Source organism: Electrona antarctica, assembly GCF_951216825.1.
Source record: "Electrona antarctica genome assembly, chromosome: 10".
Lineage (NCBI taxonomy): Eukaryota > Metazoa > Chordata > Actinopteri > Myctophiformes > Myctophidae > Electrona > Electrona antarctica.
In genome coordinates, this window is record NC_136791.1 from 23,455,056 (window position 1) to 23,482,891 (window position 27,836).

A 27,836-nucleotide genomic window follows, 5' to 3' on the forward strand; every position below is an offset into this window, starting at 1 on the left:
GAATCTGCCCAGGTTTAAATGGGTTAAGTAAAAGTATCAATACTGCAATGTAGAAATACTCTGTAACAAGTAATAGTCCAGAATTCCGATTTTTCAATGGGTCCAAAAAACCACGGCCACTGCTCTGCTGAAGTCTATACTCATTCTTTCAGTGCATTGGCACCCAGGCACCCTAAGCAAAGTGATTCACAGACTCCCACCCACACTCTTACCGTGGCCCTCTAAGCCATACCACTGCATACCTGTACAAGCCGACATGAATTAATCTGCCTGCTATTTTCTGGGTCATGAAAGAAGCCTCAGGTATTTTTTTATTTATTTGTTTGGTGAACAAATACACAATGTTGCACACATATGGTGATCGTCACTCCGGTTCGGCCTCTATCCTTCTATTACTCTATGGGGCAGACGCAAAAACGCAGTCGACCATTCACTGTCAATGGAAGCCAGCGACGTGAAAAAGCTACGAAGCAAATCCGACGCTTGTAGCTGCTGCAAAAGATACACTGTGTAGCTTTGCATCTTTGAATCTTTTGTATCTGCCCGTGAACGCATCATTTAGTACAATTTGCCGTGTTGTGTGTGAAACATCTTTGATTTGCCGTCTTGTTGAGTGTTGTCGGTCGGCTCACAAGGGGGTGCTGTGGGGTGACAGTGACACTGGGAACAGGGGAACCACGACCTCGTAAAATATCAGCGATGGAAGAAGTACTTGCATGTTTTACGTAAGTAAGTATCAATACTGCAATGTAGATATATTCTGTTACAAGTTGAAGTCCCGTGTTCAAAATGTACTTGAGAAAAAGTACAAAAGTATCGGTATCATAATAAAGTACCAAAAGTAAAAGTAGTCATGCATTGTGCAGAATGTCCAATTTCACAAGTTCAAAATGTATTAAAAAAATCACACCCCTGTGAACTGAGTGGTGCAACTCCCCCCCTCCCCTCTCTCTCTCTCTCTCATTAGCAGGCAACACTATCTCTCTCTCTGTTTCTGGCACAACAGCGCCCCTACTTGTACTCATAGTCATACTGGTGCTCATAGTCACATTAACATCACATAGGTGAACACATAGGTGAACACGGACATTGCTGTTCCTTGGAGTGGTTGCACCACTCAAAAATAGATGATCTACAAGCTCACAATCTGTCGCATCACATGCTTGTAGATCTGCTATTTTCAAATGGCCAAAATATATACGGCTGAGGTGGTTAATATGTTTTGTAAAAATCACAATCTACAAAGTAACTAGTAACTAAAGTTTTCATATAATTGTAGTGGACTAAAAAAGTACAACATTTTCCACTGAGATGTAGACATTACCCCAGGTGAAGGAGTTTAAGTATCTCGGCTCTCGGGGTCTTGTTCACGAGTGAGGGCTAGGACGGAGAAGGAGATCAGCCGAAGAATCGGAGCAGCAGGCCGGGGCTGTATTGCAGTCGCTGTACCGCACTGTTGTAACAAAAACAGAGCTGAGCCAGAAAGCAAAGCTCTCTGTCTACCGAGCAATCTTCGTTCCTACTCTACTCTCACCTATAGTCATGAAGTGTGGGTCATGACCGAAAGAATATTGGTTGCGAATACAAACGGCCGAAATGAGTTTTCTTCTACGGGTGGCTGGCATCTCCCTTAGAGATACCCTTAGAGACTACGGATAAGCGGTTGAAGATGGATGGATGGATGGATGTAGTGGAGTAGAAGTAAAAGTATTGAAAATGCCTCAAACTTGTACAGTACTTGAGTACTTCTACTGTACTTAGTTACTTTGCACCACTGTAAAATATGTCAATGGAAGTGCCTCCAAGCCACTATCTTTATTTCTTAGTGGGGCACGCACGGCACACCAGGCCTCTCTCGTTCCATGTACAGTAGAGTTGTGTGTGTGTGGCCTACATTCAGAGTTTGTATAGGCGCGGAAATGTGTCAAATCCCAGGGTTCAAGACCAAAAATATAACACTGTGCTGGAGTGTTAAGTCCCTGAGATGCAGGTCTTGTCAAAGCCTGCGAGCGGCCGGTGCAAGGTGTCGCTCTTGGGGGCGTGTATGTGTGTGTGTATGTGTGAGTATGTGTGTGTGTGTGTGTGTGTGTGTGTGTTACCTGTGTGACGAGTGAAGGTCAGCGATGCCGTTGGTTGTGTGTGTGTGGCTTTGTTCCGAATCCTCACTTAACGTTGACTGTGGCTAGATATTCCTGAAAAATATAACAAATAACAACAAGTATTTGTTAATGGCAGCCACTGCTCCTAATATAGAGGCTACTTTTACTTTAGCCTACTTGCCTACTTCTACTTCACTACATCTCAGAGGCAAATATACTCGTTACTCCACTTCAATTATTTGGCATCTTTACTAGTTATACTTTTACTTTACTTGATTACCGTATTTCCATCGTGTGATACTTGACCTATATTTGAACTTTTACCCTGAGGACTCTCTCTCTCTCGGTCACCACAAAGCGTGAGATTCATTTGGTTCTAAATGGTCTTTACACATTACAGACTCATCTACTATTATGGTCTTTACTATTATGGTCTTTACACATTACAGACTCATCTACTATTATGGTCTTTACTATTATGGTCTTTACACATTACAGACTCATCTACTATTATGGTCTTTACTATTATGGTCTTTACACATTACAGACTCATCTACTATTATGGTCTTTACTATTATGGTCTTTACACATTACAGACTCATCTACTATTATGGTCTTTACTATTATGGTCTTTACACATTACAGACTCATCTACTATTATGGTCTTTACTATTATGGTCTTTACACATTACAGACTCATCTACTATTATGGTCTTTACTATTATGGTCTTTACACATTACAGACTCATCTACTATTATATTCGGAGCATTTTGATTTTGATTTTATTAACCCTTAGAAGGGGAAAGACGCCAATTGGCGTCATTGCTTATATTCTGTAAATGAGCAATGACGCCAATTGGCGTCTTTCTCTTTTTTGATTAATCTAAACATATTAATATGCTCCGAAGCGCTGTTTAAATTCCTGAGCTTATATTCCAACTACATTACCCAGAAAACCCGTGTCACGTGACACACGTGTACGTGTTGCCATTGGAAGCTGGTCCCACCCCCTGTAAACAGTGGGGGCAGAGGGAGTCTTCATAGTTTTCATTGTTTTGCCTGTTTTGCCGTCTCGCCCGAGCGATTTTCTAGCAGAAAAAGTTGAAAGCAGTACTATTTATTTGAGCGAGTTTTGTGGTAGTAGTATTGATCCATACGCGTCCCAGTCGCCTTCTCCAGGCGGAGTAGCCCTGGTCCAGTGCTTACAGCGAGACTCGCTGCTCCCTCCCTCCTTTTTTCATTGTCTCCCCATCGTCGTCCGATGAGCTATACCGGGAAACCATTGAAGAAGACGATCAACCCGGAATGTTTTGAGGTAATCTTATTGTAGAAAATGCCCTTCTATAGTGATCAGAAATCATAAGATGATCGCTACAAATAGATGCTTGGATAATTACTACTACTAGTCAGATCATGACGCCAGAATGACTCACCACGATGGCCCCCAGCCATTAGCCAGCACCAAAGGTGTCGATCGGTTGGTCGGTGCTGGCTAATGGCTGGAGGGGGGTTTGGTGTCGATCGGTTGGTCGGTGCAGTACAAATGTATCGTAGCAGGCATGCACGCATGGCAGTACAATTATTTTATATTGTAGCGTGCCTTATAGGCGATCTGATCTTTAGAGTAATGTTCGCTCCTTTTATTTACTGTCTACAAAGACGGAGAACAAACATGCATCGTTTACTGAAGCAACGTGTGGTTATGATGACCTTGCTACAAGGATCGGAGGGGGGACGGGGAGTGAAGCTAACAGTAGCGTATTATATAAGATCTGTATGACGTTTCATTGACGTCTGAGCTTGCATGATAATCGCATTCATTGTATATTGTATACAATCATGATTGTACATTGTTTAGTGTGTCTCCGTGTGATGATGATGATGACGATGATGTCAGATAGCCTACGTTCCCCCCCCCCCCCCCCCCAACTGGCTATTGGCCGGGCTGACTACAGCTAAATGTTTATTTTTATATATTTAGAACTGGCATCAGATGAGGAGGAGGAGGAGGAGGATGATGAAGACGAAGAGTCAAGACTGCGATGGAGTTCTCCGACACTGAACCGGATGCATTCATTCATTTCAGTTGTTTTTTTTTAAATTTAGCCTACACACACACACACCGTCAAGAACAACTGGAATGCAGTGGTTTGGGGACACTGGGTAGTTTGGGGACAACTGTTTTGTATGTAGGCCTATTTATTTTCTGTAATATTTATTATAATTGTATTATGTTAGTAGTCATAAAAAATAAAAGACGCTTTTACAATGAGTTAGACCTGTCATGGCTATTTTGTTCACTATTCTGAGGTTTATGGTTTGACTAAGCGAGTTTCAACTGTGATTTACTCTGTAACGGTAGATGGTAAGAACCCAATTTTTTGTTATAATACAGTATACATTCAAGTCTATATTTTGATACATATCATGGGCACAAAGTCATATCAAAACAATGTCCTTGGATGTGTTTTTTATCAAAACTGTTTCTTCACAACAGGTTTTTGAGATACATGCATGAATAGACAAGGTACTGGTAAGACTATGTAAACATGGTATATATCAAAATGTGCGTTAGAATGTCTAATTTTACCCCAAAAACGAATTGAGTTTATATGATGTTCCAATTCAGAGATAGGGGGACTTTTAGCTGGATAGGTCAGATTGATCATGACTGACCATGCTATTTATAGATGGCAAAATATCTACAGTGGTACATGTGAGAAACTTTTTATTTTATTTTAATTGAACTAGACAACTCACCCTTTAAAATGAGATATTGCATGGCTATGTACGCCCAGCAGAAAAAAAGTTATTTAGAAAATAAAACTTCAACCGGGCATAACTTTTTTTGTTGTCCTAGAAACACTACCCAGTGTAAATGCAGGCTCTTTTAAATGGCTTCCAACACAAAAACTAAACATTTCATCAACTCAGTTCATTTTTTTCCTGGAAGCAGACAAGCCAAGCTTTCTCTGAAGGTCTTTTGTTGTCACACATTCACAACAGAGAATTTTCAATAAATCATTCAAAAACGCCATTCTGCCATAGAGAAGTCTACAAACTATATAGAAATCCTTGAAACTCTCAAAGAGTTAAGGATCCCCATTAGCTGGTGCCATGGCAACGAGCTAGTCTTCCTGGGGTCCACATACAAAACATACAAATACAATTACAAATACAAAATTATTAAATGTCAGTACTCAAACAAACTGAAGTTACATGATTACAGCAAGTTAAAAAGCAAAGTAAACGAAAATACAAAAACACTTCAGTGTCAAATGCAATTTTAGATTATTTTTCAAAGTTAATTTACTGTAAATGCAGCAGAGGTTTCGAGGCAAGTTATTCCAATGAGACAATGATCTATAAATAAAAGATATCTTTAAAGCATTGGTCTTGGGGGCAGTTAATACATTACAAGCTGTCCATAGAGCACCGAAGTCTGACGTCAATATTGGTAGAGGGCGCAAATCCACAGGTTCATGTACTTTTTATTTGCATTGTAATCCCTATAGGGGGATTTTAGATCGCCTATAAGAACTGTGTTTGAAAAATAAACAAATCATCCAGGCCGCTGCACTCATATGGTTATGAAGAATCAACTGACTGAGAGAAAACGCTATTGTTACTGCTACTGAATTAGTTACATTTTAGCTAGAAACAGACTGTATCATATATGAGTGACTGACGGTCGCAAACGATACAGAGACACCTCCCTGACAATAACGCCGAGACAGCTTGTTTATTTTTGGACCACAACGTTTATATGAAACGATTTTAAGACGACCCCATGTTATTCTCCATAGGGAAATTACTTTCGTGAACCAGGGGAATCGAGGGGACGAGCGAGTGATGTCAGGCTTCGGCTCTCTAATAGGAACCTCTAGTGTAATGATCATGCACAGTATTACTACAAACTATTTGTCTATAAAAACAAGAGTTTTACTGCTCATGACTGACTTGAACAGTACAAGTGAATTCAAAGACAACCTGCTCTCCAGTGTTGTTTTTGGCAGCAAATTTAGATTTTAGTTTTAGTCATAGTCTCTTGAATAGTTTTAATTTAGTTTTTGTCACATTTTAGTCACCTGGAATGCTTTAGTGTTAGTTGACTAAATAAAGATTTTTGTTGACTAAAATGTATATTGGGTCTTGGGTCTTGATGCCATCGTAGTGGCATCAACACGTGAGTATTTTCAACACTTGTTGAAAATACTCACGTACTCCCCATGATAGGGAGTACGCGACACTCTGCAAAGGTCGGAGAGAGATGTGGACCCCGGTCTCTCTCTCCCATTTCCTGTCAGCTTACTTGAGTTGACACTATCAAATAAAGGCAGAATTCTGTGGCCCTGGTCTTTTCCTAATGGGACTGATCGTGGGTAGCTAGCTACTGGGACATAAGCCGGGACTTGATCACCCCGGCTGGGTCAAGGCTCATACATAGTCTGGATTTTCGGTGGTGAGGTGACCACCGAACTACAACATGACGTCACGAGCCGCAGTGAAGAGCAAACCACCGCCACCACCCCAGCCCTTCTCTCTGTTTTTACTCACCACCGCTCAATGTTATTTCAGCTCCGGTGGTCACCTCACCACCGAAAATCCTATGACTATGAATAGGCCTTCACCCGAGTGAGGGGTAGGCTATGATGTTGCGAAACCCGACCTTGGGATACATCACTGAGGATACGTCCCAGGTGCATCAATGCAATGTTTTTTTTTCTTTTTTGTAAAATAATAAAAAGTACTCACATACAACTAAGGGCGCGTTCGGAAATACTAGCGCACTGAGCGCACTGTGCAATGCAAACTAATGGCTGTGCGCTCCGGTGCGGTATTTCCGAACACGCCCTAAAAGTCTGGAATTCAACGTTCCAAAAACTGAAAATACTCATGTGCAAGATTGTCCCAATTCATGTTTTCAAATGTATAAAAATCATTTGAAAATAGCAGATCTACAAGACCCCCATTTGAAAAGATAATATGCAATGATTGATGATGCAATTATTCTCAACCCGTTTAATTTAGTCTACACACCCCCATTGAATGGCATTTCTATCTCTGAGACCCCAATTTATATTGTAAAATAATTTTGGGTCCATTTGGTTCCGTTTGTACACTCTCAGAGTTACAGACCCATAAGGGTCCATTTGGTTCCAAACTATCATTTAGCTGGGGACCCCCTGGAACTCCCTCAAGGACCCCTGGGGGTCCCGGACCCCACTTTGGGAACCACTGCTGTACAGTACAACCGTCCTAACCTATAGCGTCACTGAGGAACAATAATTGTACAAGCAGAATGAACTGAACATGGGAACGTCAACACAGCCAGACTGATGCATAGATAGAGGGAGTCCTCGTGTGGTCACTTCGAGTATTATGCACAGCTTCCTTCACAGGTGTTAGCAGATTGCAGAACACAATATTCGTCCACCACTGATATTCGGTCAGTCTGATACTAATGAAGGCTCTGTTCCAGTCTGGTCGAACAGGGTGCTGATAGATATTGCATATGGTGGCTCAGGCTCACTCGTGGAAATAATCTTTATTACACCAGTGGGTCTCAAAGACCCCCTTTCCACCGGTTGGTTCCCAATGGGAAGTTTTGGGAACCGGTTCAATTCTTTGGAGCCAGAGCTCCAAAATTGGTGGGAAAAACTAGACCTATTAAATTGTTTTATTTGTTTATAGGATCAATACAAGTAGGCCTACATTAATACATGATAACCCTTCCACAGTATAGTAGCTTTTTCATATTTTCTATTATTTTGCAAATTTTCCTACATAATGCATATAATTGCATATTCAAACATGTAAAATGTGTAATAGGCCTACAATAAATCATTGTCTTCGTGTAAAATTGGTGAAGTGTCATGGTGATAACAATCTAATATAGGCATGGTTTCGCCCACTCAATTCATAATTAACGTTCCAATTTTGGAGCTCTGGCTCATGGACTAAGAACCAAAAAGAACCGAACCGGTCCCTGTATTGGGAACCAACCGGTTACCGGTGGAAAAGGGGCCAAAGTGTGGTCCAATACTCTTATGGGTCAACCGCAGCTAGGCAGGGACCCTCAGTTATGGCCCCTCTCTGAGTGTACAAATGGAACCATAACCATTGAACCAAATCATCTCGTCATTGAAAGGCTTTCCTTACCTGCCACCTGGTATTTTCCCTTTCGACTTTTCTCCACGCAGTCCTGTCTTTCTTATCAATTTTCCGGTAGTGTTTATTCCTCCATAATACTTGAAACTATGGCTGGCTGACGGGGAAAACTTCGTGACCTCCATGCAGTCTCCATGTTTGTTTACAAACCAGAACAGGGTGAAAAGGGCGGGCGGGACAATTTGATTGGTTCGCGCTCATTGGATAGTTTTGTATCTTTGCATCTGGAGTCTAACCCAGTCCCAAGTCCCAGCTCAACTTTAATTTGTAGCTTCTGCTTTATATCTTTGTATCTTTGCATCTGGATTCTGGAAGTCCCAGCTCAACTTCAATTTGTAGCTTTATATCTTTGTATATTTTGTAGCAGATATTTGTTTTGTAGCTTCATATGCTGTTTTCCATTGAATAAATGGTAGAGTTAGTATACTAGACTGTATAATTGCATCTGCTCATGTGACATTGTGATTGAATTATAAAATAGAGGTAAACTGGGACCTCACATGGCTTATTGGTTAATTTTATAAAACGGTTAAATTGCAACATGAAAATCACAGACACGTCCCAATTTAAACAAATACAGTAATTAATAACACAACAAGAACTCTACAGCTACCAGTAAGAGAAACTTCCTCGAGTCCTGCCTGGCACTGTTTGAAAAAGTAGTTAGAAGAACCCATGTTCTCATGTAGCGCTGCCTACAGTAGCCTACGTATATAGTATAGTACAGTATAGCTCAAATAAACATACATGAAAATGTTTCAACAAATTAATTTGAACCAACAAACACTGTTAAAAGCAAATACATTCGTTACATTTTCACTCCAAAATCAACCAAAATACAATCTTTCAAAAATACGTCGATTGATATCGTGTGCCCCACTGGGAATACAATTTGATAAAATGAGCCAGCCAATTGACACTGATATAGGATGGACACATTTTTGACCATAGACTGCAGGTCCTGTGTGGATGTCACACCAACATTGGACATTCAGAAGACAACAAGGTGATTACAAAGAACGAAAAGGGCCCTAGGGCTGCATCTAAAGGGCCTCCTTAAAATTACCTCACAATATTTTCAGTTGCCTAAATAGGCCGGGGAAAACTAAGTAGCCGAAATGAGTTTTTTCCGACAGGTGGCTGGCATCTCCCTTAGAGATAGGGTGAGAAGTTCAGCTAGCTGGTTCTGGCATCTGGTTAGGATGCCTCTCGAGCGTCTCCCTAGGGAGGTCCTCGATGCACGTCCCACTGGGAGGAGACCTCAGGGCAGACCAAGGCGCAGATGGAGGGATTACATCGACTCACTAGCTTTGGAACGCATAGATATTAAAAAATAGATGCCCCATTGGTCGCTGCAGTTCATTGGAGCGACCTGTCTGCAATGAGAGGAGGAAGTAACACTGCGTCGCTGCCGGTCACTGCCACTCAAGTGACTACTGGCCAATCAAATCACGTCTTTTCCGGGATCTTCCATTTACAAGAAGAGGGAGTTGCGCCTCTGATTGGCCTACCGAACATCCCCCTTCCGTTTTGCTTCCGCTATGCTTCGCAAGGAATCTCGGGAAAGATTGCCACTATCGCCTCCATGTTCCTTCCGTTGAGATACAGACGCCCCAGAGCCGGAAGAGGCGTCTATGTTTATATGTCTTTTGGAAGTTGGAACGCCTCTGGATCCCCCAGGAAGTTACTAATGTTTCTCTGGAGAGGGATGTCTGGAGCTCTCTGGTGGAGCTGTTGCCCCCGCGACCCGACTACAGATAGGCGGTTGAAGATAAATGGATGGATGGAAAACTAAGTAGCCACCCAGACCAAGTTAAACTGGTCCAGCCATCATACAGGTGTAAGCCTATATTGGCTGTTGAGCTCAATTATCAACAACCTTTTCCCAGAATTGAGGACTTATTCAGAGTGGAATATTAAGAAAGAATAGTATGAATTAGTAAACAATGTAGCCTACACGAAATACATTTTACAGTATACTGTAAATAGACATTTTTGGTTGAAAGCAGTCAACAAACACTAACCAGTGCATGTCACCACTGCTAAGCAGCATTCATGCTTCACCGCCATCTAGTGGCAATATGAATCCACCGCATGAACCTTAATTTTCAAAGCGGTGGTCCTATGATATCCTACAAGACATTTAAAATGCATTTGTGTGCAACTTACTCAGCTCTACTCAATAAATTATATCTACTGAAGTTGCCATCCGTGTTCATTACAGGGTTGGCTCAGGGGCTACAGAGGTTGTCTGGAATGTCTGAAAATCATACGGCTCCCAGTTCAATCGTCGTTCCTCAGTGAACCCCCTGCTCTCAACTCATGTCTTGCATGGCTACTTGCTACCACTGCTGTCCGGCATGTATGAGAATGGGTGACGTTATGCACATGTAAAAGCACTTTGGATAAAAGGTCCTTAAGTCCTTAATACATGTGGACAAAAACAGAACTAAGATGTCTTCCTTGAAATGCGACATTGATGAAACGGGGACATTTCCAAAGTGAATAATTGTCTGTTTATTGTTTGAGATATTCATCAAAGCATCTGGAACTCCAAATAGGATGCTCTGAGGTTTGAACATGTGATTACACTCACAGACAAACATATGAGTACGGAACAGAAGTGGTCTGTGAATAAAGTCCAGGTACCGCAATTATAATAAAAAATAAATGCTAATGAACGTAAGCATAAAATACAAAAGGCCTTAAATGACTGCAAACATGAAACAGAGCATTTTGGTACTTAGCTGCTAAGTATTGTGTTTAACAAAATTCAGCTTTGCTGATATTATACAATACAATTAGTTTGATAAACAATCAGTTTGATAATAAATCTTTCTCTGTAATATTAAAGATATATAATATTGGCAAGAAAAAAAAGATATGCTCCTAATAACAAAAACATTTCAATTTAAACATTTAAATTCTAATCAAATAACATCTTTACAACTCTAAACGTATTTGGCCATTTCCATTAAACCTGAAATATCCAGCGCAAATATACAAGTGAAAAGAAAAATATAAAACCTTCTGGCATATAATGTAGAAAAAAAAGACGGTTCTGATATATACGACATTCGTTTTCGCAAGATAGCATTGCATAGAGTACAGTGATTGGCATGGCATGCATTAATGCAGATTATCGTGCAAGCGATATACTGTACTGTACGTCCAGCCAGTAAACATAGTCTTATTTTATAAGACCTCCTTCTCAGTCACTCCCTCCACAGAGCTTCAGTAGCAGTTTCTTATAGTCTCCTGATGTGTCTCCCTGCCGGAAAAGACACACACACGATAAATTAGCAAACAGATCCTTCGAATATATTTATTTAACATAGCTTCAGTTGTCTCACAACAAGGTAATCTGGGCTGTGTACAGCAAATCATCCAGGTTGATTTAAAGCTACAATATGCGACTTTTGTTTTGTGAATAAAATGTTATTTCAACCAATCAGTGTTATTGTATTAACATTAACTCAATCATACAAACAAATGCGATGGTTGCATTTGGTCTCCCTGCACTTCTACTGAGAAATGTAAATAATGTATATATGCTATGGGTCTGGTAAGACCTAGTCTTGCATAGCCAGACAACCATTCCACAATCTCTGAATGTATTGTAATATAGTCTACTCTACGCCTCCCAAAATCTGAGTAAGGAAGTTAATTTCCATTCAAGAAAATATATTTTAAAATATATCTTTACATTTATTTTTTTTAATATCCATTTCTGCTAAGCAGCAAGCTAAATAGGTTTAGATGATTTCTAGTTGGGAGGAGGCTTCACTTCCGCTTTATATTTTACTCATGATCAGGGCTTCCGTGCTCCAGAGTGTATGACGCAAGCATAATTTGAAAATTGCGAGAGGCAACAGTCTGGCAACGCGAGACTAGGTAGGACCACAACTGGTTGACATTGAAGTGGTACAAAAAGGTCCATTTCTCCCCTGAGCAAGAAGGTGTACTCCATTAGCTCCATGGTACAAGGTTCAACACTTGGCTCATATGGTACCTGGCTGGTTCCGACCTCAGACAGGACATCAAAGTTACAGTGTGCAGCTTTAACTGCGAATAGTTTTGTTTAACCATTAACCCATTTAGGCCTGAGGACGATTCTACAAATTCCTTCTAAATCCTGCCAGTTTTCTGAAAAACCTGTTTCTATGTCAGTGGTGCTCAACCTTTTTCATGTCAAGGACCCCCAGAATTATCTCTATTTGGCCGCCGACACCCATCTGAAAATATGTTGTTCTAGGGACCCCCCAGAAGCAAAGATGAGTTAAAAACGTTCACTCTGAAAGATTAAAAGACATTTTTCAAAAATAGCAGACCTACAAGCTCGTAGTGCGGCACTGAGTGCCGCACTATGAGCTTGTAGATCTGCTATTTTTCAATGGCTAAAGTGTAACATAATGCTTAAAACACCAAAAGGGGTTCCCAACTTCCCCGCCCCAAAAATGGGTTAAACCCTATACTGTACTGACTCTTTGCCAGTGCTCTTTGCCAGACAAAGCCAATCTAGAAGCTGTGAACAATGTGTAGATCGTCTATTTCCGCTGAATGTTCTCCCCCAGAATAAGAACGCTAGGGTTTGTGTGGTTAAATGCGTGACTATGGCTGTGATTAGATACGTACAGAGATGTACTGTATGTGTACAGTCATGTTAGTATTGTGATACTTACAGAGATGTGTGTGTACAGTGACTTTCCATATTTCTTCACGTATTCCTGGCGGATGTCCAACATGTCGACCTCAGAGCGGGTGACCATGATTCTGATCAGAGTTCTGTCCTTGGTCCCGGCACCCTGAGAAAACACACACACACACGTTGGTATTACTGTACTTTTGAGGAAAGTTCAAAAAGTTTATTTTTATAAATGCCCTTTAACCCTAAAGCATGAGCTGTATTTTGTTGCGTTCAGGTATTGCACACCAAAAATTCTAATACCCAAAGTCGCATTACATAAAACAAAAAGAAAGGAACCAACTTTTATTAAGAAGAAAAATAAAAGATAAGTGCTACATTTTTTAATGTAGCACTTATCTTTAATTTTTCTTCTTGTGTGTGTGCGCGCGTGTGTGTGTGCGCGTGTGACACAAAACAACCATTTCTCTTGCAAAGACCAGGAAAGTTGTCCTCACAATGTTAATTTCTCAAATTCTACTATACATGTGGGGGATATTTGGCCTTCGCAGTTATAGCAATACAAGAACACCGACATACAGTTGTATGTCACATACAGTTCATACAGTTAAATCCAGACATTATATGTGGTATATAACAGACTGTCTCATCTCTATGGAAGATGATCTGGTGTGTCTCACCTTCATGGCCTTGTAGAGCCTCTCAGCAAAGTAGACAGGTGTGTTTTTAATACACTTCACTGAAACACACAAAACAATAATTTGTTACCGAAGACGTGCAATTACTCAATACAGTCCATGGTACTTTACTCTATAATGTACTACCAGTGCATAGTAGGTAGAAAGTGACAAAAGTCAAGTAATAAAAACAAGATGATAAGACAGTAATGGACCATCCACACCAAGCACTAGAACTATGAACTAAAAAGAAGTGTTGTGTTCGTAGCACTTGACCTTAGCCTGGCATGGCCAGACTAATGTCACTGCTAAGAGAAGACATTTAGTCTGGAATCTCTGGGTGGAACCTGCATTTCCAAGTGGCGAATTAAAATAAAAGTTGCCTCTGGTCATAAACCTGCCCCATATTTGCATACTGGGCCCTGATTTGGTGACCCTTGCGGCAGGGAAATCCAATCACAACCGAGCAGGCCAGACCAAATATGCAGAGGCCCTTTTTATTTTGTATCGTTTTGCACTGATGGCAGATTCATCTGGTTTCCAGGCTAACTTGACATTTTTAGATATTATATTGTTTAGGTTCTTGGTTTGCCTATGATCCTAGATTACTGATGCACTACACTTTCTCTCTCCATTTGATGTATGCGTTTACCTTGCCTACTTGAAGTCACACTGAATAAAGAAGAGTGTCTGGGAAATGCCTACATTGTAAAGATATAGTCATAGTGGTCGGTGTGTACGACCCTTAAATCTAAAGGTAGCCGTGTGAAACTATTAAAATAATAAAACAATGCACTGCACACTGTAACGAAATTAAGGGGGTGTAAATGTACTGTATGGGCAAGAAGGAGCAGATGGAGTAAACGTAAAAACTTAAAAGCACTTTTGGAAAAAGTCAATGAAACATGAGAAATTAAAAACAAAAGCACGTTTTGGAAAGTCAATGAAACATGAGAAATTAAAAACAAAAGCACGTTTTGGAAAGTCAATGAAACATGAGAAATTAAAAACAAAGGAAAAGCTTCAGCACCACAACAAACATTCCACACACTGCACGGTGCACTATTCACACAGAACCTTAAATATATTTAAACTTGTGTGTAAAACGAAGACGCAAATTCATAAATAAAAGGGGGAAAAAATCAGGTTACTGTACCATAACCCTGAGCAATGACAGCAAAGTAGGGGAAATAACAGCAAATGATTACACAGTTGACCTTGTTGAGGTCACACCAGCAATACTTGCATAATCTAAAGCAAACCAATATTTTATTATGTAATTTGTCACATACAATAAGCATGCATTGCAATTATGCATTTCTATTCACTTCTAAACTGTAGACAATGCGGCACTCTGTACAAATGTAAGCAAGTAAAACATTTGGCACTATCATTAACCATTAACAATCATTAACTAGGCTTAATGGATGTGCACAATTTATCAGAGGAATGTCCTTATTTCCCCTAAAGTTAAGGGTTAGGTTAAGAAAGCTTAAACTGCAGACTGCATGATTGTTGCCTTAACCCATTCTGAACGGGAACCCCTTTTGGTGTTTTAAGCATTATGTTATATTTTAGCTATTGAAAAATAGCAGATCTACAAGCTCATAGAGCGGCACCGAGTGCCGCGCTACGCAAAGTAGCAAAGAAGGGGAAAATTCAACAGCAAATTACACAGTTGACCTTCAAGGTCACACCAGCAATACTTCCATAATCTAAATTTTAGATTATGCAAGTATTGCTGGTGTTTCTAAAGTAAACCACGAGTGCCGCGCTACGAGCTTGTAGATCTGCCATTTTTGAAAAATCTTGAAGATTTGGCACAAATCTTTGACTATTCTTTCAGAGCGAACGTTTTTAACTCAAATCTTTGCTTCTGGGGGGGTCCCTGGAACATATTTTCAGATGGAAGTCAGCGGCCAATTACATATAATTTTTGGGGTCCTTGACATGAAATAGTTTTGCTGAATAAATGTGTGCTACCGCTACGCAATAAATTGATGAATATAATTCTAACCTACTGGTAATTACAAGACGATTATCACAGGAACAGCACCATTCATAGTGAACTAGCACAGTACAAAGGAGTGGAGCACATAAATGGTAAATGGTGCATTTAATATAGAGCTTCTATCTAAAGCTTTGCCAGACTTACCCACTGCCACCATGCCACTCTCAAGGTCTCCTGACATTTCTCTGTCAATGCTCTTCTCAATATCCCTGCCACACATCTGTTGGTACTCTTGGAACACTACACACACACAGTCAGAATTTCAGTTGATATTCTCAGTTCTTTGAGTATTATGTTTGTACGAAGAAATTACTTTGTGACATATCTAGTAAAGAAATGGACCACGATTTATAATTGACTTTGAAAACAGTGTGATGTGCTGGTGTACTACATGCCATACCTGCTCTAAGATGGGGTTTGCTCCTGGCACACAGAATGGCATTGAATTTAGACTCATCCGTTCCTAGTTTGTTCTCTCCAGCAGCGTAGAGGGACTGTAAGAAGAAATGTTGACACACACGCAAAGTAAAACAGCTTTGTATTAATTAGCAACACAGTGGAAAAGATGACCGATATACAGATATAATCGTTGAAAATTATTTTACCTGAGCATCTTGTTTGGCCATAGAAACGTCCACAGTTTCACGTTCATCACGATTACCCTAAGAGTAATCACAAGATAATCACAAACGGAATTGCTAATGCACATACATGCTGTACAGTATATGGGCCGATGAGGGTTGTATATTAGGGAGTAATGTGCGTTGAATCTGTACCTGGGCCAGCGAGATCAGGAGCCTGCGGAAGTGACCCGAGGTATCCCCACTGATGAAATCCTCCAGTGACTTCTTGTACTCTGTACAAAAACATAACTTATGAAAAGACTCCTCTTAACACATCGTATCAGCAGATTAGTAATGGCCGATCTTTACTTCCGGTTAATTTGGGCAGAATTGCGGACAGTTAAGGGACAGCGCCAGAGTTAAATGGTGGCAGTCAAAGAGACAAAGGAAGGCTAAGTAAGTGAAGTACTGTAGGTCGGACAAATCGATAGACCGACACAAGGGTGTCGGTCTATCGAGTTTTTCAATGCACTAGAGACCTTTGTCCCGGCTGCTATTCAGCTGCTGAACAGCATATAGCACTTTATTCTTGCCTCTTTGCACATATTGCCCACTAATGCACTTTTGCTGACTTTGCTACTATTGAATGTCATGAATTCTCTGTCTCTAGTGTCCTGTTCTTAGTCTTGTTTTGAATGTTGTTTGTTGTGTGTATTTGTTTACCATTATCTGGCTGCAAACCAATTTCCTGCAAGGGACAATAAAGCTAACCTTGAACTTTGACCCCTGGGAGATGTATTATTGCTGAGAATAATTTTCTATCAATTACACACCCCATGAAACCTTGAATTCATGGGGATTTTATATTTGTCGTCACATTCCTGAGACAATACTTTGACGAGTTATCGGTCAATATGAGACCCAGGAAACTCCGCTGGTCATCAAATTATCGTTTTAGGAATGCGACAAAAACAAAAGTCCATGAATTCAAAGCTTCATGGGGTGTGTACAGTTTGAGTGAACTGCTCCTACATAGTTACATAAAGTCAACCAGGTCTCTGATATTATGAAATATCAGCGACCATTAGGGTTTTATGGAAGATGCTTTTGAACATGTATTCTATTGCTGGTCTGAGCTATTGTAATAGAGGGTATGCGCTTGATATCATCATCATACCCGGAAGTTATGTGGGAACGCCTACTGAGTGGCAAAAGAACGATGTACTTGCCTTGCAGCCACACAGAAAGAGCCTTATCTGATTGCATTAAACGATGTTAAGCAACGTTAAACTCACTTTAGCACTCACTTTATGCATGCGCATACACTCTATACACTTTCTTTAATCTTGTAAACGTGACTGAAATCAGTTGTAGTGACTGAGAACGTGAATCCATGAATGTGATAGTGAATGGGGCCCCAACGTGTGCAGTCGCTGGTAGGATGGTAGTGAGAGAAGCAGGTTTTTACCTCTTTTGAAAACCACGTTAATCTCCTTGATCTCGGCGTTGGAGCGAGAGGACAGGATCTCTATCAAGCAGGCTTCATCAGTTCCCGCTCCCTGTTGAGGATCATGTCAAACACTTCAGTCAGTTTCTGTCATGTTTCTATAAAAACTAAAAAGGTTATGTTTCTGTACCAACTTTAGTCTACTAAAGTAAAGGCAGTGATCCGAGCACTCAAAAGGTTAAAAGAAATGAGAGGGTGGATACAAATAAATGTACTTTATTTAGATAAGTTAAAATCCACCCTCACATTTTTTAACCTTTTGAGTTATCGGACCGCTGCCTTTTTAGTATTCCAGTCCCACTGATCCTTGAGGGACCAGCCTACTTTACATTATATTCTTTTGCATCTGGTTGATTTTCTTTTTGTCGCTAAAACAAGTAGTACTTGTTTGTTTTGTTCCCTGACAGAATCAGAAGTTGTTCTGCAAATACATTTAGTGTGGCTTTGCAGGAGGCGAGCCATCTATATAAGATTGATGTCTGTCTGTCCGTCTCTCGGTCAGTGTGTCTGGAGCTAATCTCGCACACAATTAGCCCTTCGCCAAGTCCCTCCCCAACACGTCCTTGTCCAATAGGCACGTTAGCAGCGAGGAGACCTTTGATATGGGGCTCTGGTAAAGCTGAAAACGTGCCCATATTTGAAGTTAATACATCATAGATATATGCAACAGGCTGGCAACATGGAATCATCATGGTAATATGAACTGGAGACCATGAAATTGTCAGACTTTTCTTTCTTTTTTTCGTAGCACTAACCTTGATGGCACTGTAGAGCTCATAGGCATCGAACTCGGCATTGGTCTTCAGCATGGCCAAAACGAGATTCTCAAAGTTTCCAGACAGTTCTGATTTCAGGTCCTTAATGAGATCCTGATAAGAGGAAAGAGACACATGGTTAGTATGATTCAATAGCCTGCTCTAATACTATAGACAAAAAACAAATAGATGCCTCACTGGCCGCTGCAGTTCATTGGAGCGACGTGTCTCCAATGAAGGCAGGAAGTCAAGCGGAGGTGCCATAGGGAAGGCATGTCTCTCGCTGTCACTCAAGTGACTACTGGCCAATCACAGCGCGTCTTTTCCGGGACTTATATTACGCACGCGGAAGCTTGACAAGGAATCTCAAGAAAATTGTGCCTTCAATTTTGACACGGCCCCCAGAGCCGGAAGAGGCGTCTACGTTTTTATGTCTAATACTGTTATGAAGAATCTGCTGGGGGGGAAATGCTCTGTGGCCCAGCTATAATGAGCTGTGAGGACATGCGACCCCCTGTCCCATTTCACTGGCAGCATCAGCACCTGTTGTCTGGATGTCATGATCACACTCTTAGTAATGCAATCCAAGTCACGCATTTATGTTTCATTTGCAACTGGTTGTCTGCCGAGAGTCCGAAATAAAGTTAGTAGTATATATATAGTCTTCTAGATGAGAATAGGGCCATTTGGAGGGCCAATAATGATCAATAGCCATGTAATATATTATACACACATTTATAGCATAGCCAAAGAGAATGTGTGACACTACCAGAGGGCCGTGTAGTATTTTCAGATAACCAGACAACGCTGACATTACGGCCTCATCACATAACATTAGCCACAAGCTCTACTATTGTTTTTCTCTTATTGTAAAGGACTTTATAACCCCGTTTCGAAAAGCGATTCACAATTAAAGAAGTTCTCCATCAACATCATCATGAAAGGTACCTTTCCATAGGCAGTTTTGAAGGACTTGCACATAGGCACACGTTGCCTGTTGGAGCGACTTCCCAGCAACTCGATAATGGCATTTTCATCAGTTCCTGCACGGACAAGCCCACAATGTCAAACAACAACAACAGTACAGCCAATTACATTTCTAGTGTGTTTTGAATATTATTTGCATATTATTTGCATTAAATTACCTCATACATGGCAAAATCGCTCATGTACATTTCAGGAGCTGGACAAGCTTCTAAATGATCTGAAATCCCTTAAGGGCCTTGCAAACAGGGAGCGATAAAACACGCCTATAGTTCATTTTCAATGAGACCTGTGTTTTTGCTCAGAGAAGTCGCGTTGTGACAACGCAACCGTATTTACGTGAGCGTGGTCCGGTGAATTTGTTGCGCGCGTGCTCGTTACGTGCACACGCCCGCGACTCACCAGACCTGGATTCTGTTTAGCTTTTTTTTACGCTTGCGTTGTTGCGCCCCTCTTGAGCAGACCTGAAGGAGACCCGTGTTGATCCAGGCAACAACGCCTGCGTTCCTCGCTTCACGTTTGCAAGGCACTTTACTTGTACCCTCCTGTGTTTGTTGCTAAATTCTGTGCATGGGAACTATGCCGAGAAACAAATTGCACCCAATTTTGTACTTGTAAAATTGTGATGCGACAATAAAGTTGATTCTGGTAAGGAACTCACCGAAGCCCTTCATGGCCTTCCTCAGAACCTCCACATCCCTCAGGGGGTCGGCTCCGGGAAAGTCCTTGATTGTCCCCCGGAATCCTCTCTGAAAGAACAACTAGGGCTGTCACCATCACAAATGCATTACGTTGATAATGAATTGTCACATAAATAATCACGATTTAATTGTCACATAAATAATCACGATTAACAATTGAATTGTATTTTTGGCATCGAACATAATTAAGACAAATTTAATTTCTGCTTGGAATTTTAGACTTCATAATCAAACTGCACAGGGCCGATATGACAAATAACGTAAATGTGCAAAGAAATTACTGACACATTTAATTTTATACTTTCACAAATATTTAAGAATAGCGGAAATAGCTCATCTGCTAATTTGTGATGGGTTGTAAGCTTGTAGATCGCCCATTTCTGCTAATTTTGGAAAATGTATGAAAATGTATGTAGGAAGCAGAGCTGGAGGTAGCAGAGACTAAAATGTTGAGGTTCTCTCTGGGAGGATGGATAGGATCAGGAACGAGTACATCAGAGGGACAGCACATGTCAGATGTTTTGGAGATAAAGCCAGAGAGGCCAGACTGAGATGGTTTTGACACGTACAGAGGAGGGATAGTACTGAGTATATCGGTAGAAGGATGTTGAGGTTGGAAGTGCCAGGCAGGAGGCCTAGAGGAAGACCAAAGAGAAGATTTATGGACGTAGAAAGAAAGAGGACATGAAGTTATAGTTGGTGTGAGAGAAGAGGAGGCAGAGGACAGGGTGAGATTGAGGCAGGTGATTCGCTGTGGCGACCCCTGAAGGGAAAAGCCGAAAGGAAACGATGTTGAAAGTTATGCAAAATAATTGCCATTTACTCAAATAGTTGGGCGATTGTGTAATATTTGAGACAGGCCTAAGAACAAGAGTGACTTCCCCATTGCAAATCAGTCAGTATATGAATAACTACAAAATATTATTTTTGCATCAAACCGCAGACTGACATTTCAAAACTTTCGGCCGGTAGTTCTACTGCATACAAGACCTTATGCCCTTTTGAACGTGTCTTACATTGATGGCAGGCGCTACCGGCATGGCTCCACCATAGCTTCCACCATAGGCTGGCATGGACGACGGGTTTGGTGAGGGGGCCTTCGGGTACCCTGCCCCTGGCGACGGGGCTCCTCCATAACCGGGCATGGAAGGGTTGGGCGATGGCGCGCGAGGGTATCCACCCGGGGCCTGGCCTGGCTGTCCAGGGTAGGGCGATGGCGATGGCGCGCGAGGGTATCCACCCGGGGCCTGGCCTGGCTGTCCAGGGTAGCCCATTCCTGGCCCTTGGGGCATGGTCCCTCCTGGCTGCGGGTACATGCCATATTGCTGTTGGTTAGCGGGGGGATTCCCAAACCCCATAGGCTGGGGGGCTTGTGGGTACCCCCCAGAGGCTTGGGGGAACATGGACGGGTTTGGAGTAAATCCCCCCATGGCAGCAGCGAACTGTTGGCCCTGTGGTTGGGAAAAGATTAGCATGCCATAAAAGATGCACAGAACCCTGATTTTCTGCAATTATATGCAAGCAGAGGTCACACTTTATTTTATGGATGGTAAGATATCCCATTACCCATGTCAATATTTGACTAATGTCGTACTCATAGTACTTTTATCCCACATCTTGATTCTGTACCTGCTATACAAGCCAACATCCAAAACAAAGGGTGACCATGCCAAAATGTGCCATCAGCTTCTGAATTATCAGATATTTGTTACAGACATTTGAATGCAACATAAATTACACAGATACAGAATTGAAACAAAGGTAAAGGGAGAAAGGTTGCAGCAGATTGTCAGGTTTTAAAAGTACAGCTGCAACAAACGATTATTTTCATAATCGATGAATCGCCCGATTATTTAAACGATTAAAAAAAGACATTAAAGATGAATAATTGATTCAAAAATACATTTTGCTCAGCTGCATATTAGGCTGCTATTCAAATAAAAGACAAATAAAATCGAAATGACGACCCATGTTACCTTTACTCTTATTCTGACTGCATACATTTGATTAATGAATACCTACACATTTGTCCAAAAGGTAACAATAAATATTCAAGCCATGTTTTTGGTTCTTGATCCTATAATCCTGCACTATAAACACTGCAGGTAATGCTTTTCTTCAAGATGTTGAGGGTAAAATGCCCTCAGACTTTAGATAATTTTGCATAACAATAACATGTGATTCTGCATAGGGTGCCACAATTGTTATGAGTCATATTTTGCTTTGCAGTTGCAACTGTGCATGTGCAACTATCGTCAGATTGTAAGGGAAGGGAGACAGCTCACTCCTCTTTATCTCAGTTACATTTAACACTGGAAAAACTATGGTTAAGCAGAAAAACGGCCACAACTAATTGCAAAAAACTAATTTAATAATCCATTACGATTAATCGATTAATCGTTGCAGCCTTATTTAAAAGCACTGGCTCGAGTGGATAATGCGGTACATGGTTATATTACTCATGCGAGAAAGAGTGGAAAGGAAAACTGATGAAGAAAGCTACAGTACAACACAGAGGGTTATAAGATGGGACTTTGAAAAACCCTTACCGTATCACATAAATTGGATGTTTTGGATGTATAATTCATGCTAACTGGAACATTCAACGCAATCATGTGATTATGTTGAAATGCAGACATTTGAGGGTATTTTCTGTGGTGAGTGAGGGTGATGGTGTTTTCCATGCAACGCTTACCATGGCAGGGAGATTGGCCGCACTGAATCCTGGGTTGGGCAAGTTGTTAAGACTTATGGAGGGATAGCCGCCAGCCGGCCCGCCACCCCAGCTGCCTGCAGCAGATAACAGACAAACCTAAATCAGCGAAGTAATTTCGGTGTCAAGAAAAATGTTCGTCAAATACCTTTTTCCACTGACGAAAACTAAATGGAAACTAAATAAAAACTAAGCTATGATAACTAAGACTAAATATATTGACAATTTCGTCAGCAAATAAAAACTAGACTAAAATGTTAGGAAGGGACTAGTGGACAAGAGATGCAGTATAAGTCATTTTACAATCTGTTGCATGCTGAAAATAGCCATCTACAAGCTCACAACATGTCGCGCTGCGATGCGTTGTGAGCTTGTAGATCGGCTATTTTCAGCATTAAGGACCGCTAAAATGCGATTTAGTCGACTAAAATCTTATGATATTTAGTCGACTGAAACTAGACTAACACTAAAACATTGCTGCCAAAAACAACAACTGCTGCCAGAAAGGGGTGGAATCTTGTCAATATTGGATTGAGACAGGAATGAGCCGTCCTCACTTGCTCATGCTCACTGTCCAGTTTCTCACTCCTCTACCAGCTAGCAGGTTGAATAAGAGGCTCCAAACAGCAGACGCACTGAATGAGCAGTCAGTGTGTGAGAGCTGCTTCTCTTAGCAACAGCAAAAAACACAAGCATTCTCTCACTTAAAATCTAAACCCTGTGATGCCCGTTACGTACACAGAGAGTACATGACTCCATCTGACCTCTGTAACACACACACACACACCACCTTTTATTTTTCTACGTAGGCACAGGTGCACTGAACAGTAGGGCTGACACGATTACAAATTTAACTTGACGATTGTCACACAAATAATTAGGATTAATGATTCAATTGTTTTTTTTGTTTTTTGCATTGTACACTGGAACGTTACAATTCATATTTCTGTTGGCCTTTTAGGCTTCGTAATCACAGGCAGATATGACAAATAACTTACTTAAATATACAACGAAATCGCTGGCATATTTAATATTTTTTTCTTAGCGGAAATAGTTGATCTACAAGCTTACAACACGTAATGAAATGACGTGCTGTAAGCTTGTAGATCTGCTTTTTTTTATGTTTGCAAATGTATGGACTCAAGATGGAAACGATTGACGATTATGCAAAAATAATTGCCATTATCTCAAATAATTGGGATTAGACGATTAAGTCATAATTGTGACAGGCGGCAGGCCTAGTGAACACAGCTTTACCTGCTTGTGGCACGGGTGGGTATACGCCGGCCTGAGCCGGGTATCCCCCTGCTTGTGGGGGGTAGCCCCCTGCCTGCGGCGGGTAGCCTCCGGCCTGGGGAGGGTATGCTCCGGGCTGGGGTGGATAGCCTCCTTGTTGCGGAGGGTATCCTCCTTGCTGGGGAGGGTATCCGCCTTGCTGAGGAGGGTATCCTCCTTGCTGGGGGTATCCAGGGTAACTCATGGCTTTAAACCTGGAAAAGTATTGCCAAAAAGACAGCCATTATAATTACCCATTATTATTATTATCAGCTTTTACCACTACTCAGGCCTGAGGGAAGTGTAATACTTGAGCAAAGCACCCAGCTAGAAAATAAGCTGCCTCAGGGTGAGGAAGTAAACCTGTATGTAGTATGTATGTACTCCAATTTGTATTTAATTATTTATTTCTTTGTCGTTGGTACACAGTTGTTTGTTCAGCTTAGAGCATACTGATGATATGTGGGCGACGGCACCTTTAACACAAGTTGAACATGTTGCCATAGCAATGAGAGAGTTGAAAACAGTACACACACCAAGTCACACACAAACGCCTCCTCCCAGTTCCTTGCTTAGGATTCTCGTTCCCCCACGGGAATCTAGCTAGTAACAAGACAATAGGAATCTACTGTTCCAGGAGGAAGTACTCTCCAAAATCCAGAGAAGACCAAAACATATAAAATAAAACAAGACATGCCCACCAGATCGGATGGGTAGTGGGTAGGGTACTGGATCCAAAAAATAGCCAGTGACATAGAAACCAACATATGCACTCAGAGTTTTTAATTTGCAAAAGAGGTAAAGTAAAATTCTGACTCTGAGCCAAGCAGCCTTCTATCTGAGGGAGAGTCTGCTTGGCTCGAAACGTTACCACTTTTGCCAATTAAAAATTGTTTGAACGGAGGCTCGTTGGCATGCAGAACTTTCCGTTTCCATGTCAATAATAAACAAAGCAAAAGAGGATGTCGTCCATTCAGCCATTGTGCTTAACCTTCCTGAAACGTCCCTCTGACACAACATGCAGTTCAGATCAAGTACAAGTACAAGAGACATTCAGGTGCTATTGTGAAACTAGGCTATGGTTGAACTGTCAACCATTTCATCACTTTGGCTGTTTTGTCTATTTTAGGAACATAATGAATTGAACTGTATTGTAGTGTCACGTGTACAGTATGACATACTATAGGCAGTGTATTGTTATTTTTCCACTTGACCAGCAATTCTCGTCCCGTGGGGCTGTGAGGATATTGCAAGTGAGACCCCAAATAATTGGCAAAACACCACGATTTAATTGATAACATAACATTAATAATACAAAATAATGTAAAATGAAAATTGTCAATCTTAAAACCTTTTAGTTTTCATTGTGATATCGATACTCGTTAGTAGGAATTTAAGTATGCGGTAGGGTTTAGTTCCATTGATTGATTTGATCGTTAGGAGGACTCTCTGAAACTGGACAAACTGATCTCTATAGTCATTTAAGGCAAGTTGATGCAACACATAATTAATGACTGTACCCGTTTTCTGTAAACCCCAGTGAATAAGTAAAGGTCAATAAAAAAAATCGTTAAAATAAACATGCTCCTCTGAAAATGCACGCCGTCTACCCCACCCCACCCCCATCTAACACGGCAGCCAAAATGTCAACTGGTCGGATCGGATGGGTGGTCCACAAGTGCTTTTGAGTGTTTCAAGTGGCCCCCTGATCCAGAACCAATGCACTAAATATTAGGCACAAGCCATAGAGGTCTAACCTGATCTAAATATCCAGCCATGCATCACATGCCTGGGTTTTATCTACAGCAACTGTAGTGGCATGGTCTTGTGTGAAAGGCTAAACTCATGCTTGCAGAGAGTTAAGACAACATTTTTGTTAAACGGGTGACAGCAGGCAGCACAGGATGCTGAGGAAACTCTGCGTATTGCAACAGGCCCACTTGTTCCATGGTCAGCCCGACATCAGCGGTTTTACATGGAACACACTCCTCCCGTTTTTCTGCTTTGCATTTTATGGACAATGGAAAAAATTACCAACGCCTCCGAATTTGAATTGGTCAACACTGTGCTAGAAAAAAAGTTCCCTGACCTTAAACAAAAGTTCACTTTCAGATGACATGACACAGAGCAGGCCATTCACAGAGAGAATGTCTGACAAACTGTGACAATAATTATAGCAAGCAACAGATGATGTTTGTAATCTAGCCCAAGCACAGCTAAGACCAACGGTGACCAACCCACAGGAGTTAAACTCCTGTGTAAACGTCTTAACAGACTAAAAAGGGTGACAGTTTCAAAAGGATGGGAATGGGGCTGGAGAAGGGAGTGAATCACCCACCCCACCCCCAACTATGTGACCCCACTGAGCCCAAGTCTTTGACCCCAGAAACAAAATGTTGAGGCTATAATTAGGCTTGCTACACATTTTTGTTAGGTTACTTAATACAAACCAATGGAAGTGTGTGGAAACTGTAACGTTAGGTAAGGTTTATAGGCCAGTTGGGAATCTTATCTGACCTCCCACAACCTGAACACTGGGGGCTGGGTTTGGGGGGGGCGCACATCAATAAAAGTTTATATTAACAGCCACAGCCGAAACTTACAATGATCATTTAGAGTGGCACAATAAAGCATAGTTTCATTCTGAGAGAGCAGCAGGCCAGCTGGCCAGGGCAGGCCAGTAAACACATAAGTGTCATTTCAATTCATCCATCCATCCTGGTTCTAAGGTAGCCCTATTTAGAATGTCTGTGATTTTACATACATTTCATGTATTCCAGTCTGTGTTCTTACATACATTTCATGTATTCCAGTATGAAATGTATGTAAGATAGATCACAGACATTCTGGGGCTCGTTCTAAGGAGGAGGCCTACACAGTAAAAATATGCGCACCCTTAAAAGTGCCAACTTCCTTATTCCTTATTCCGTAATCCCCCCACAGACAGACGGGCCTGGGCCGTGTCCAACATTACTGTAATCTCCACAACACAGCCAGTAAGTAAATAAAGCACGTTAAAAATAGACCTATAGCTCCACCGAATCAAATGTCCATGTTTAGATTAGAACAACGATAGCTGCACCGTTCGCGATGATAAACCATCCGATCGGTATAATATATCAAACAAGCGAGCAGCGAATAAAGAGGAAAGGGAAGACAAGAGGGAGGCTTTCTTGTAAACGTGTATTGGCAGTAGTAGTAAGCAGGAGCAGCCGTGGTGGAAGTTAGCTGCAAACGTACGGGGGCTTGCTGCTACAGCCGTACAGCACACAAGACGGAACATAACCGACGATCATCATCTTTCTGACACTAAATTCTAATAAAAAAACAATGTTTTCGTCACTTACTTTTCGTCTGTCTTCAATCCACACCCAGAGGAGCTCTCAGAAGAGAGAAGAGTCAACGTCAATCCGTGATGTGTGTTCAAAGTGGAGGGAGGTGGGCGGGGGGACGCGGCCGTGCCATTTATGCGTCGTCGCGAGGCGGTGTCTCGCGCAGAAAGAAATAGCCGATCTACAAGCTCACAGTGCGTCGCGGAAGCGACGCCCTGTGAGCTTGTAGATCGGCCATTTATTTTTCTTGGTGTCCGCCCAAGCGTCTATGGTCATGCCCTGCTGAAGCAAATAACGGCCAGTATAGTATTTACCTTGTGTGTTGAGTGGTGGTGACGCATCAAACTTGTAAAGTGTCACAATGGCATGGGTCATGTATGGAAAATGTGACAAGACAACTCC

The 27,836-nt window shown here is 41.4% G+C and overlaps 1 protein-coding gene and 1 long non-coding RNA gene across 5 annotated transcripts in view; both read right to left on the bottom strand.

The window, feature by feature from the left end:
* Window positions 1-8,346, bottom strand: part of LOC306931236 — a 28,926-nt gene extending 20,580 nt beyond the window's left edge. The window contains exons 1-2 of the long non-coding RNA XR_013790992.1: window positions 8,263-8,346; window positions 2,100-2,192 (exon numbers count right to left, since the gene is read on the bottom strand). This is a non-coding gene — a long non-coding RNA (uncharacterized lncRNA). The remainder of the gene's footprint in view (window positions 1-2,099; window positions 2,193-8,262) is intronic.
* Window positions 8,347-10,764: 2,418 nt separating this feature from the next.
* Window positions 10,765-27,545, bottom strand: anxa11a (annexin A11a). Of its 4 annotated transcripts, none has more exons than XM_079512705.1 (16): window positions 27,450-27,545; window positions 24,085-24,317; window positions 22,810-22,904; window positions 21,362-21,418; window positions 21,131-21,301; window positions 20,075-20,162; window positions 19,378-19,472; window positions 18,430-18,543; window positions 17,636-17,726; window positions 16,381-16,460; window positions 16,210-16,266; window positions 16,005-16,098; window positions 15,749-15,844; window positions 13,597-13,655; window positions 12,954-13,076; window positions 10,765-11,542 (listed from the first exon to the last, which is right to left on the bottom strand). In XM_079512705.1, the coding sequence occupies exons 2-16, from the start codon at window positions 24,305-24,307 to the stop codon at window positions 11,483-11,485; spliced, it is 1,503 nt and encodes a 500-aa protein (XP_079368831.1). In that variant the 5' UTR covers window positions 24,308-24,317; window positions 27,450-27,545; the 3' UTR covers window positions 10,765-11,482. The 4 variants fall into 4 exon arrangements, with proteins under 4 accessions (XP_079368831.1, XP_079368829.1, XP_079368830.1 ...); XM_079512703.1 differs by having other exon boundaries at window positions 21,362-21,565; XM_079512704.1 differs by having other exon boundaries at window positions 21,131-21,418.
* Between the last annotated feature and the right edge of the window lie 291 nt (window positions 27,546-27,836).

What these genes read in the sequence shown, in the direction of transcription:
- anxa11a (XM_079512702.1), bottom strand. Translation starts at nt 24,307, where the DNA reads ATGAGTTACCCTGGATACCCCCAGCAAGGAGGATACCCTCCTCAGCAA. An exon ending in TCCTGATCTCGCTGGCCCAG is followed by an intron (nt 16,267 to 16,380) that starts GTACAGATTCAA and finishes GATTACTCTTAG; the next exon opens with GGTAATCGTGATGAACGTGA. An exon ending in CAAACCCCATCTTAGAGCAG is followed by an intron (nt 15,845 to 16,004) that starts GTATGGCATGTA and finishes GTGTGTGTGTAG; the next exon opens with TGTTCCAAGAGTACCAACAG.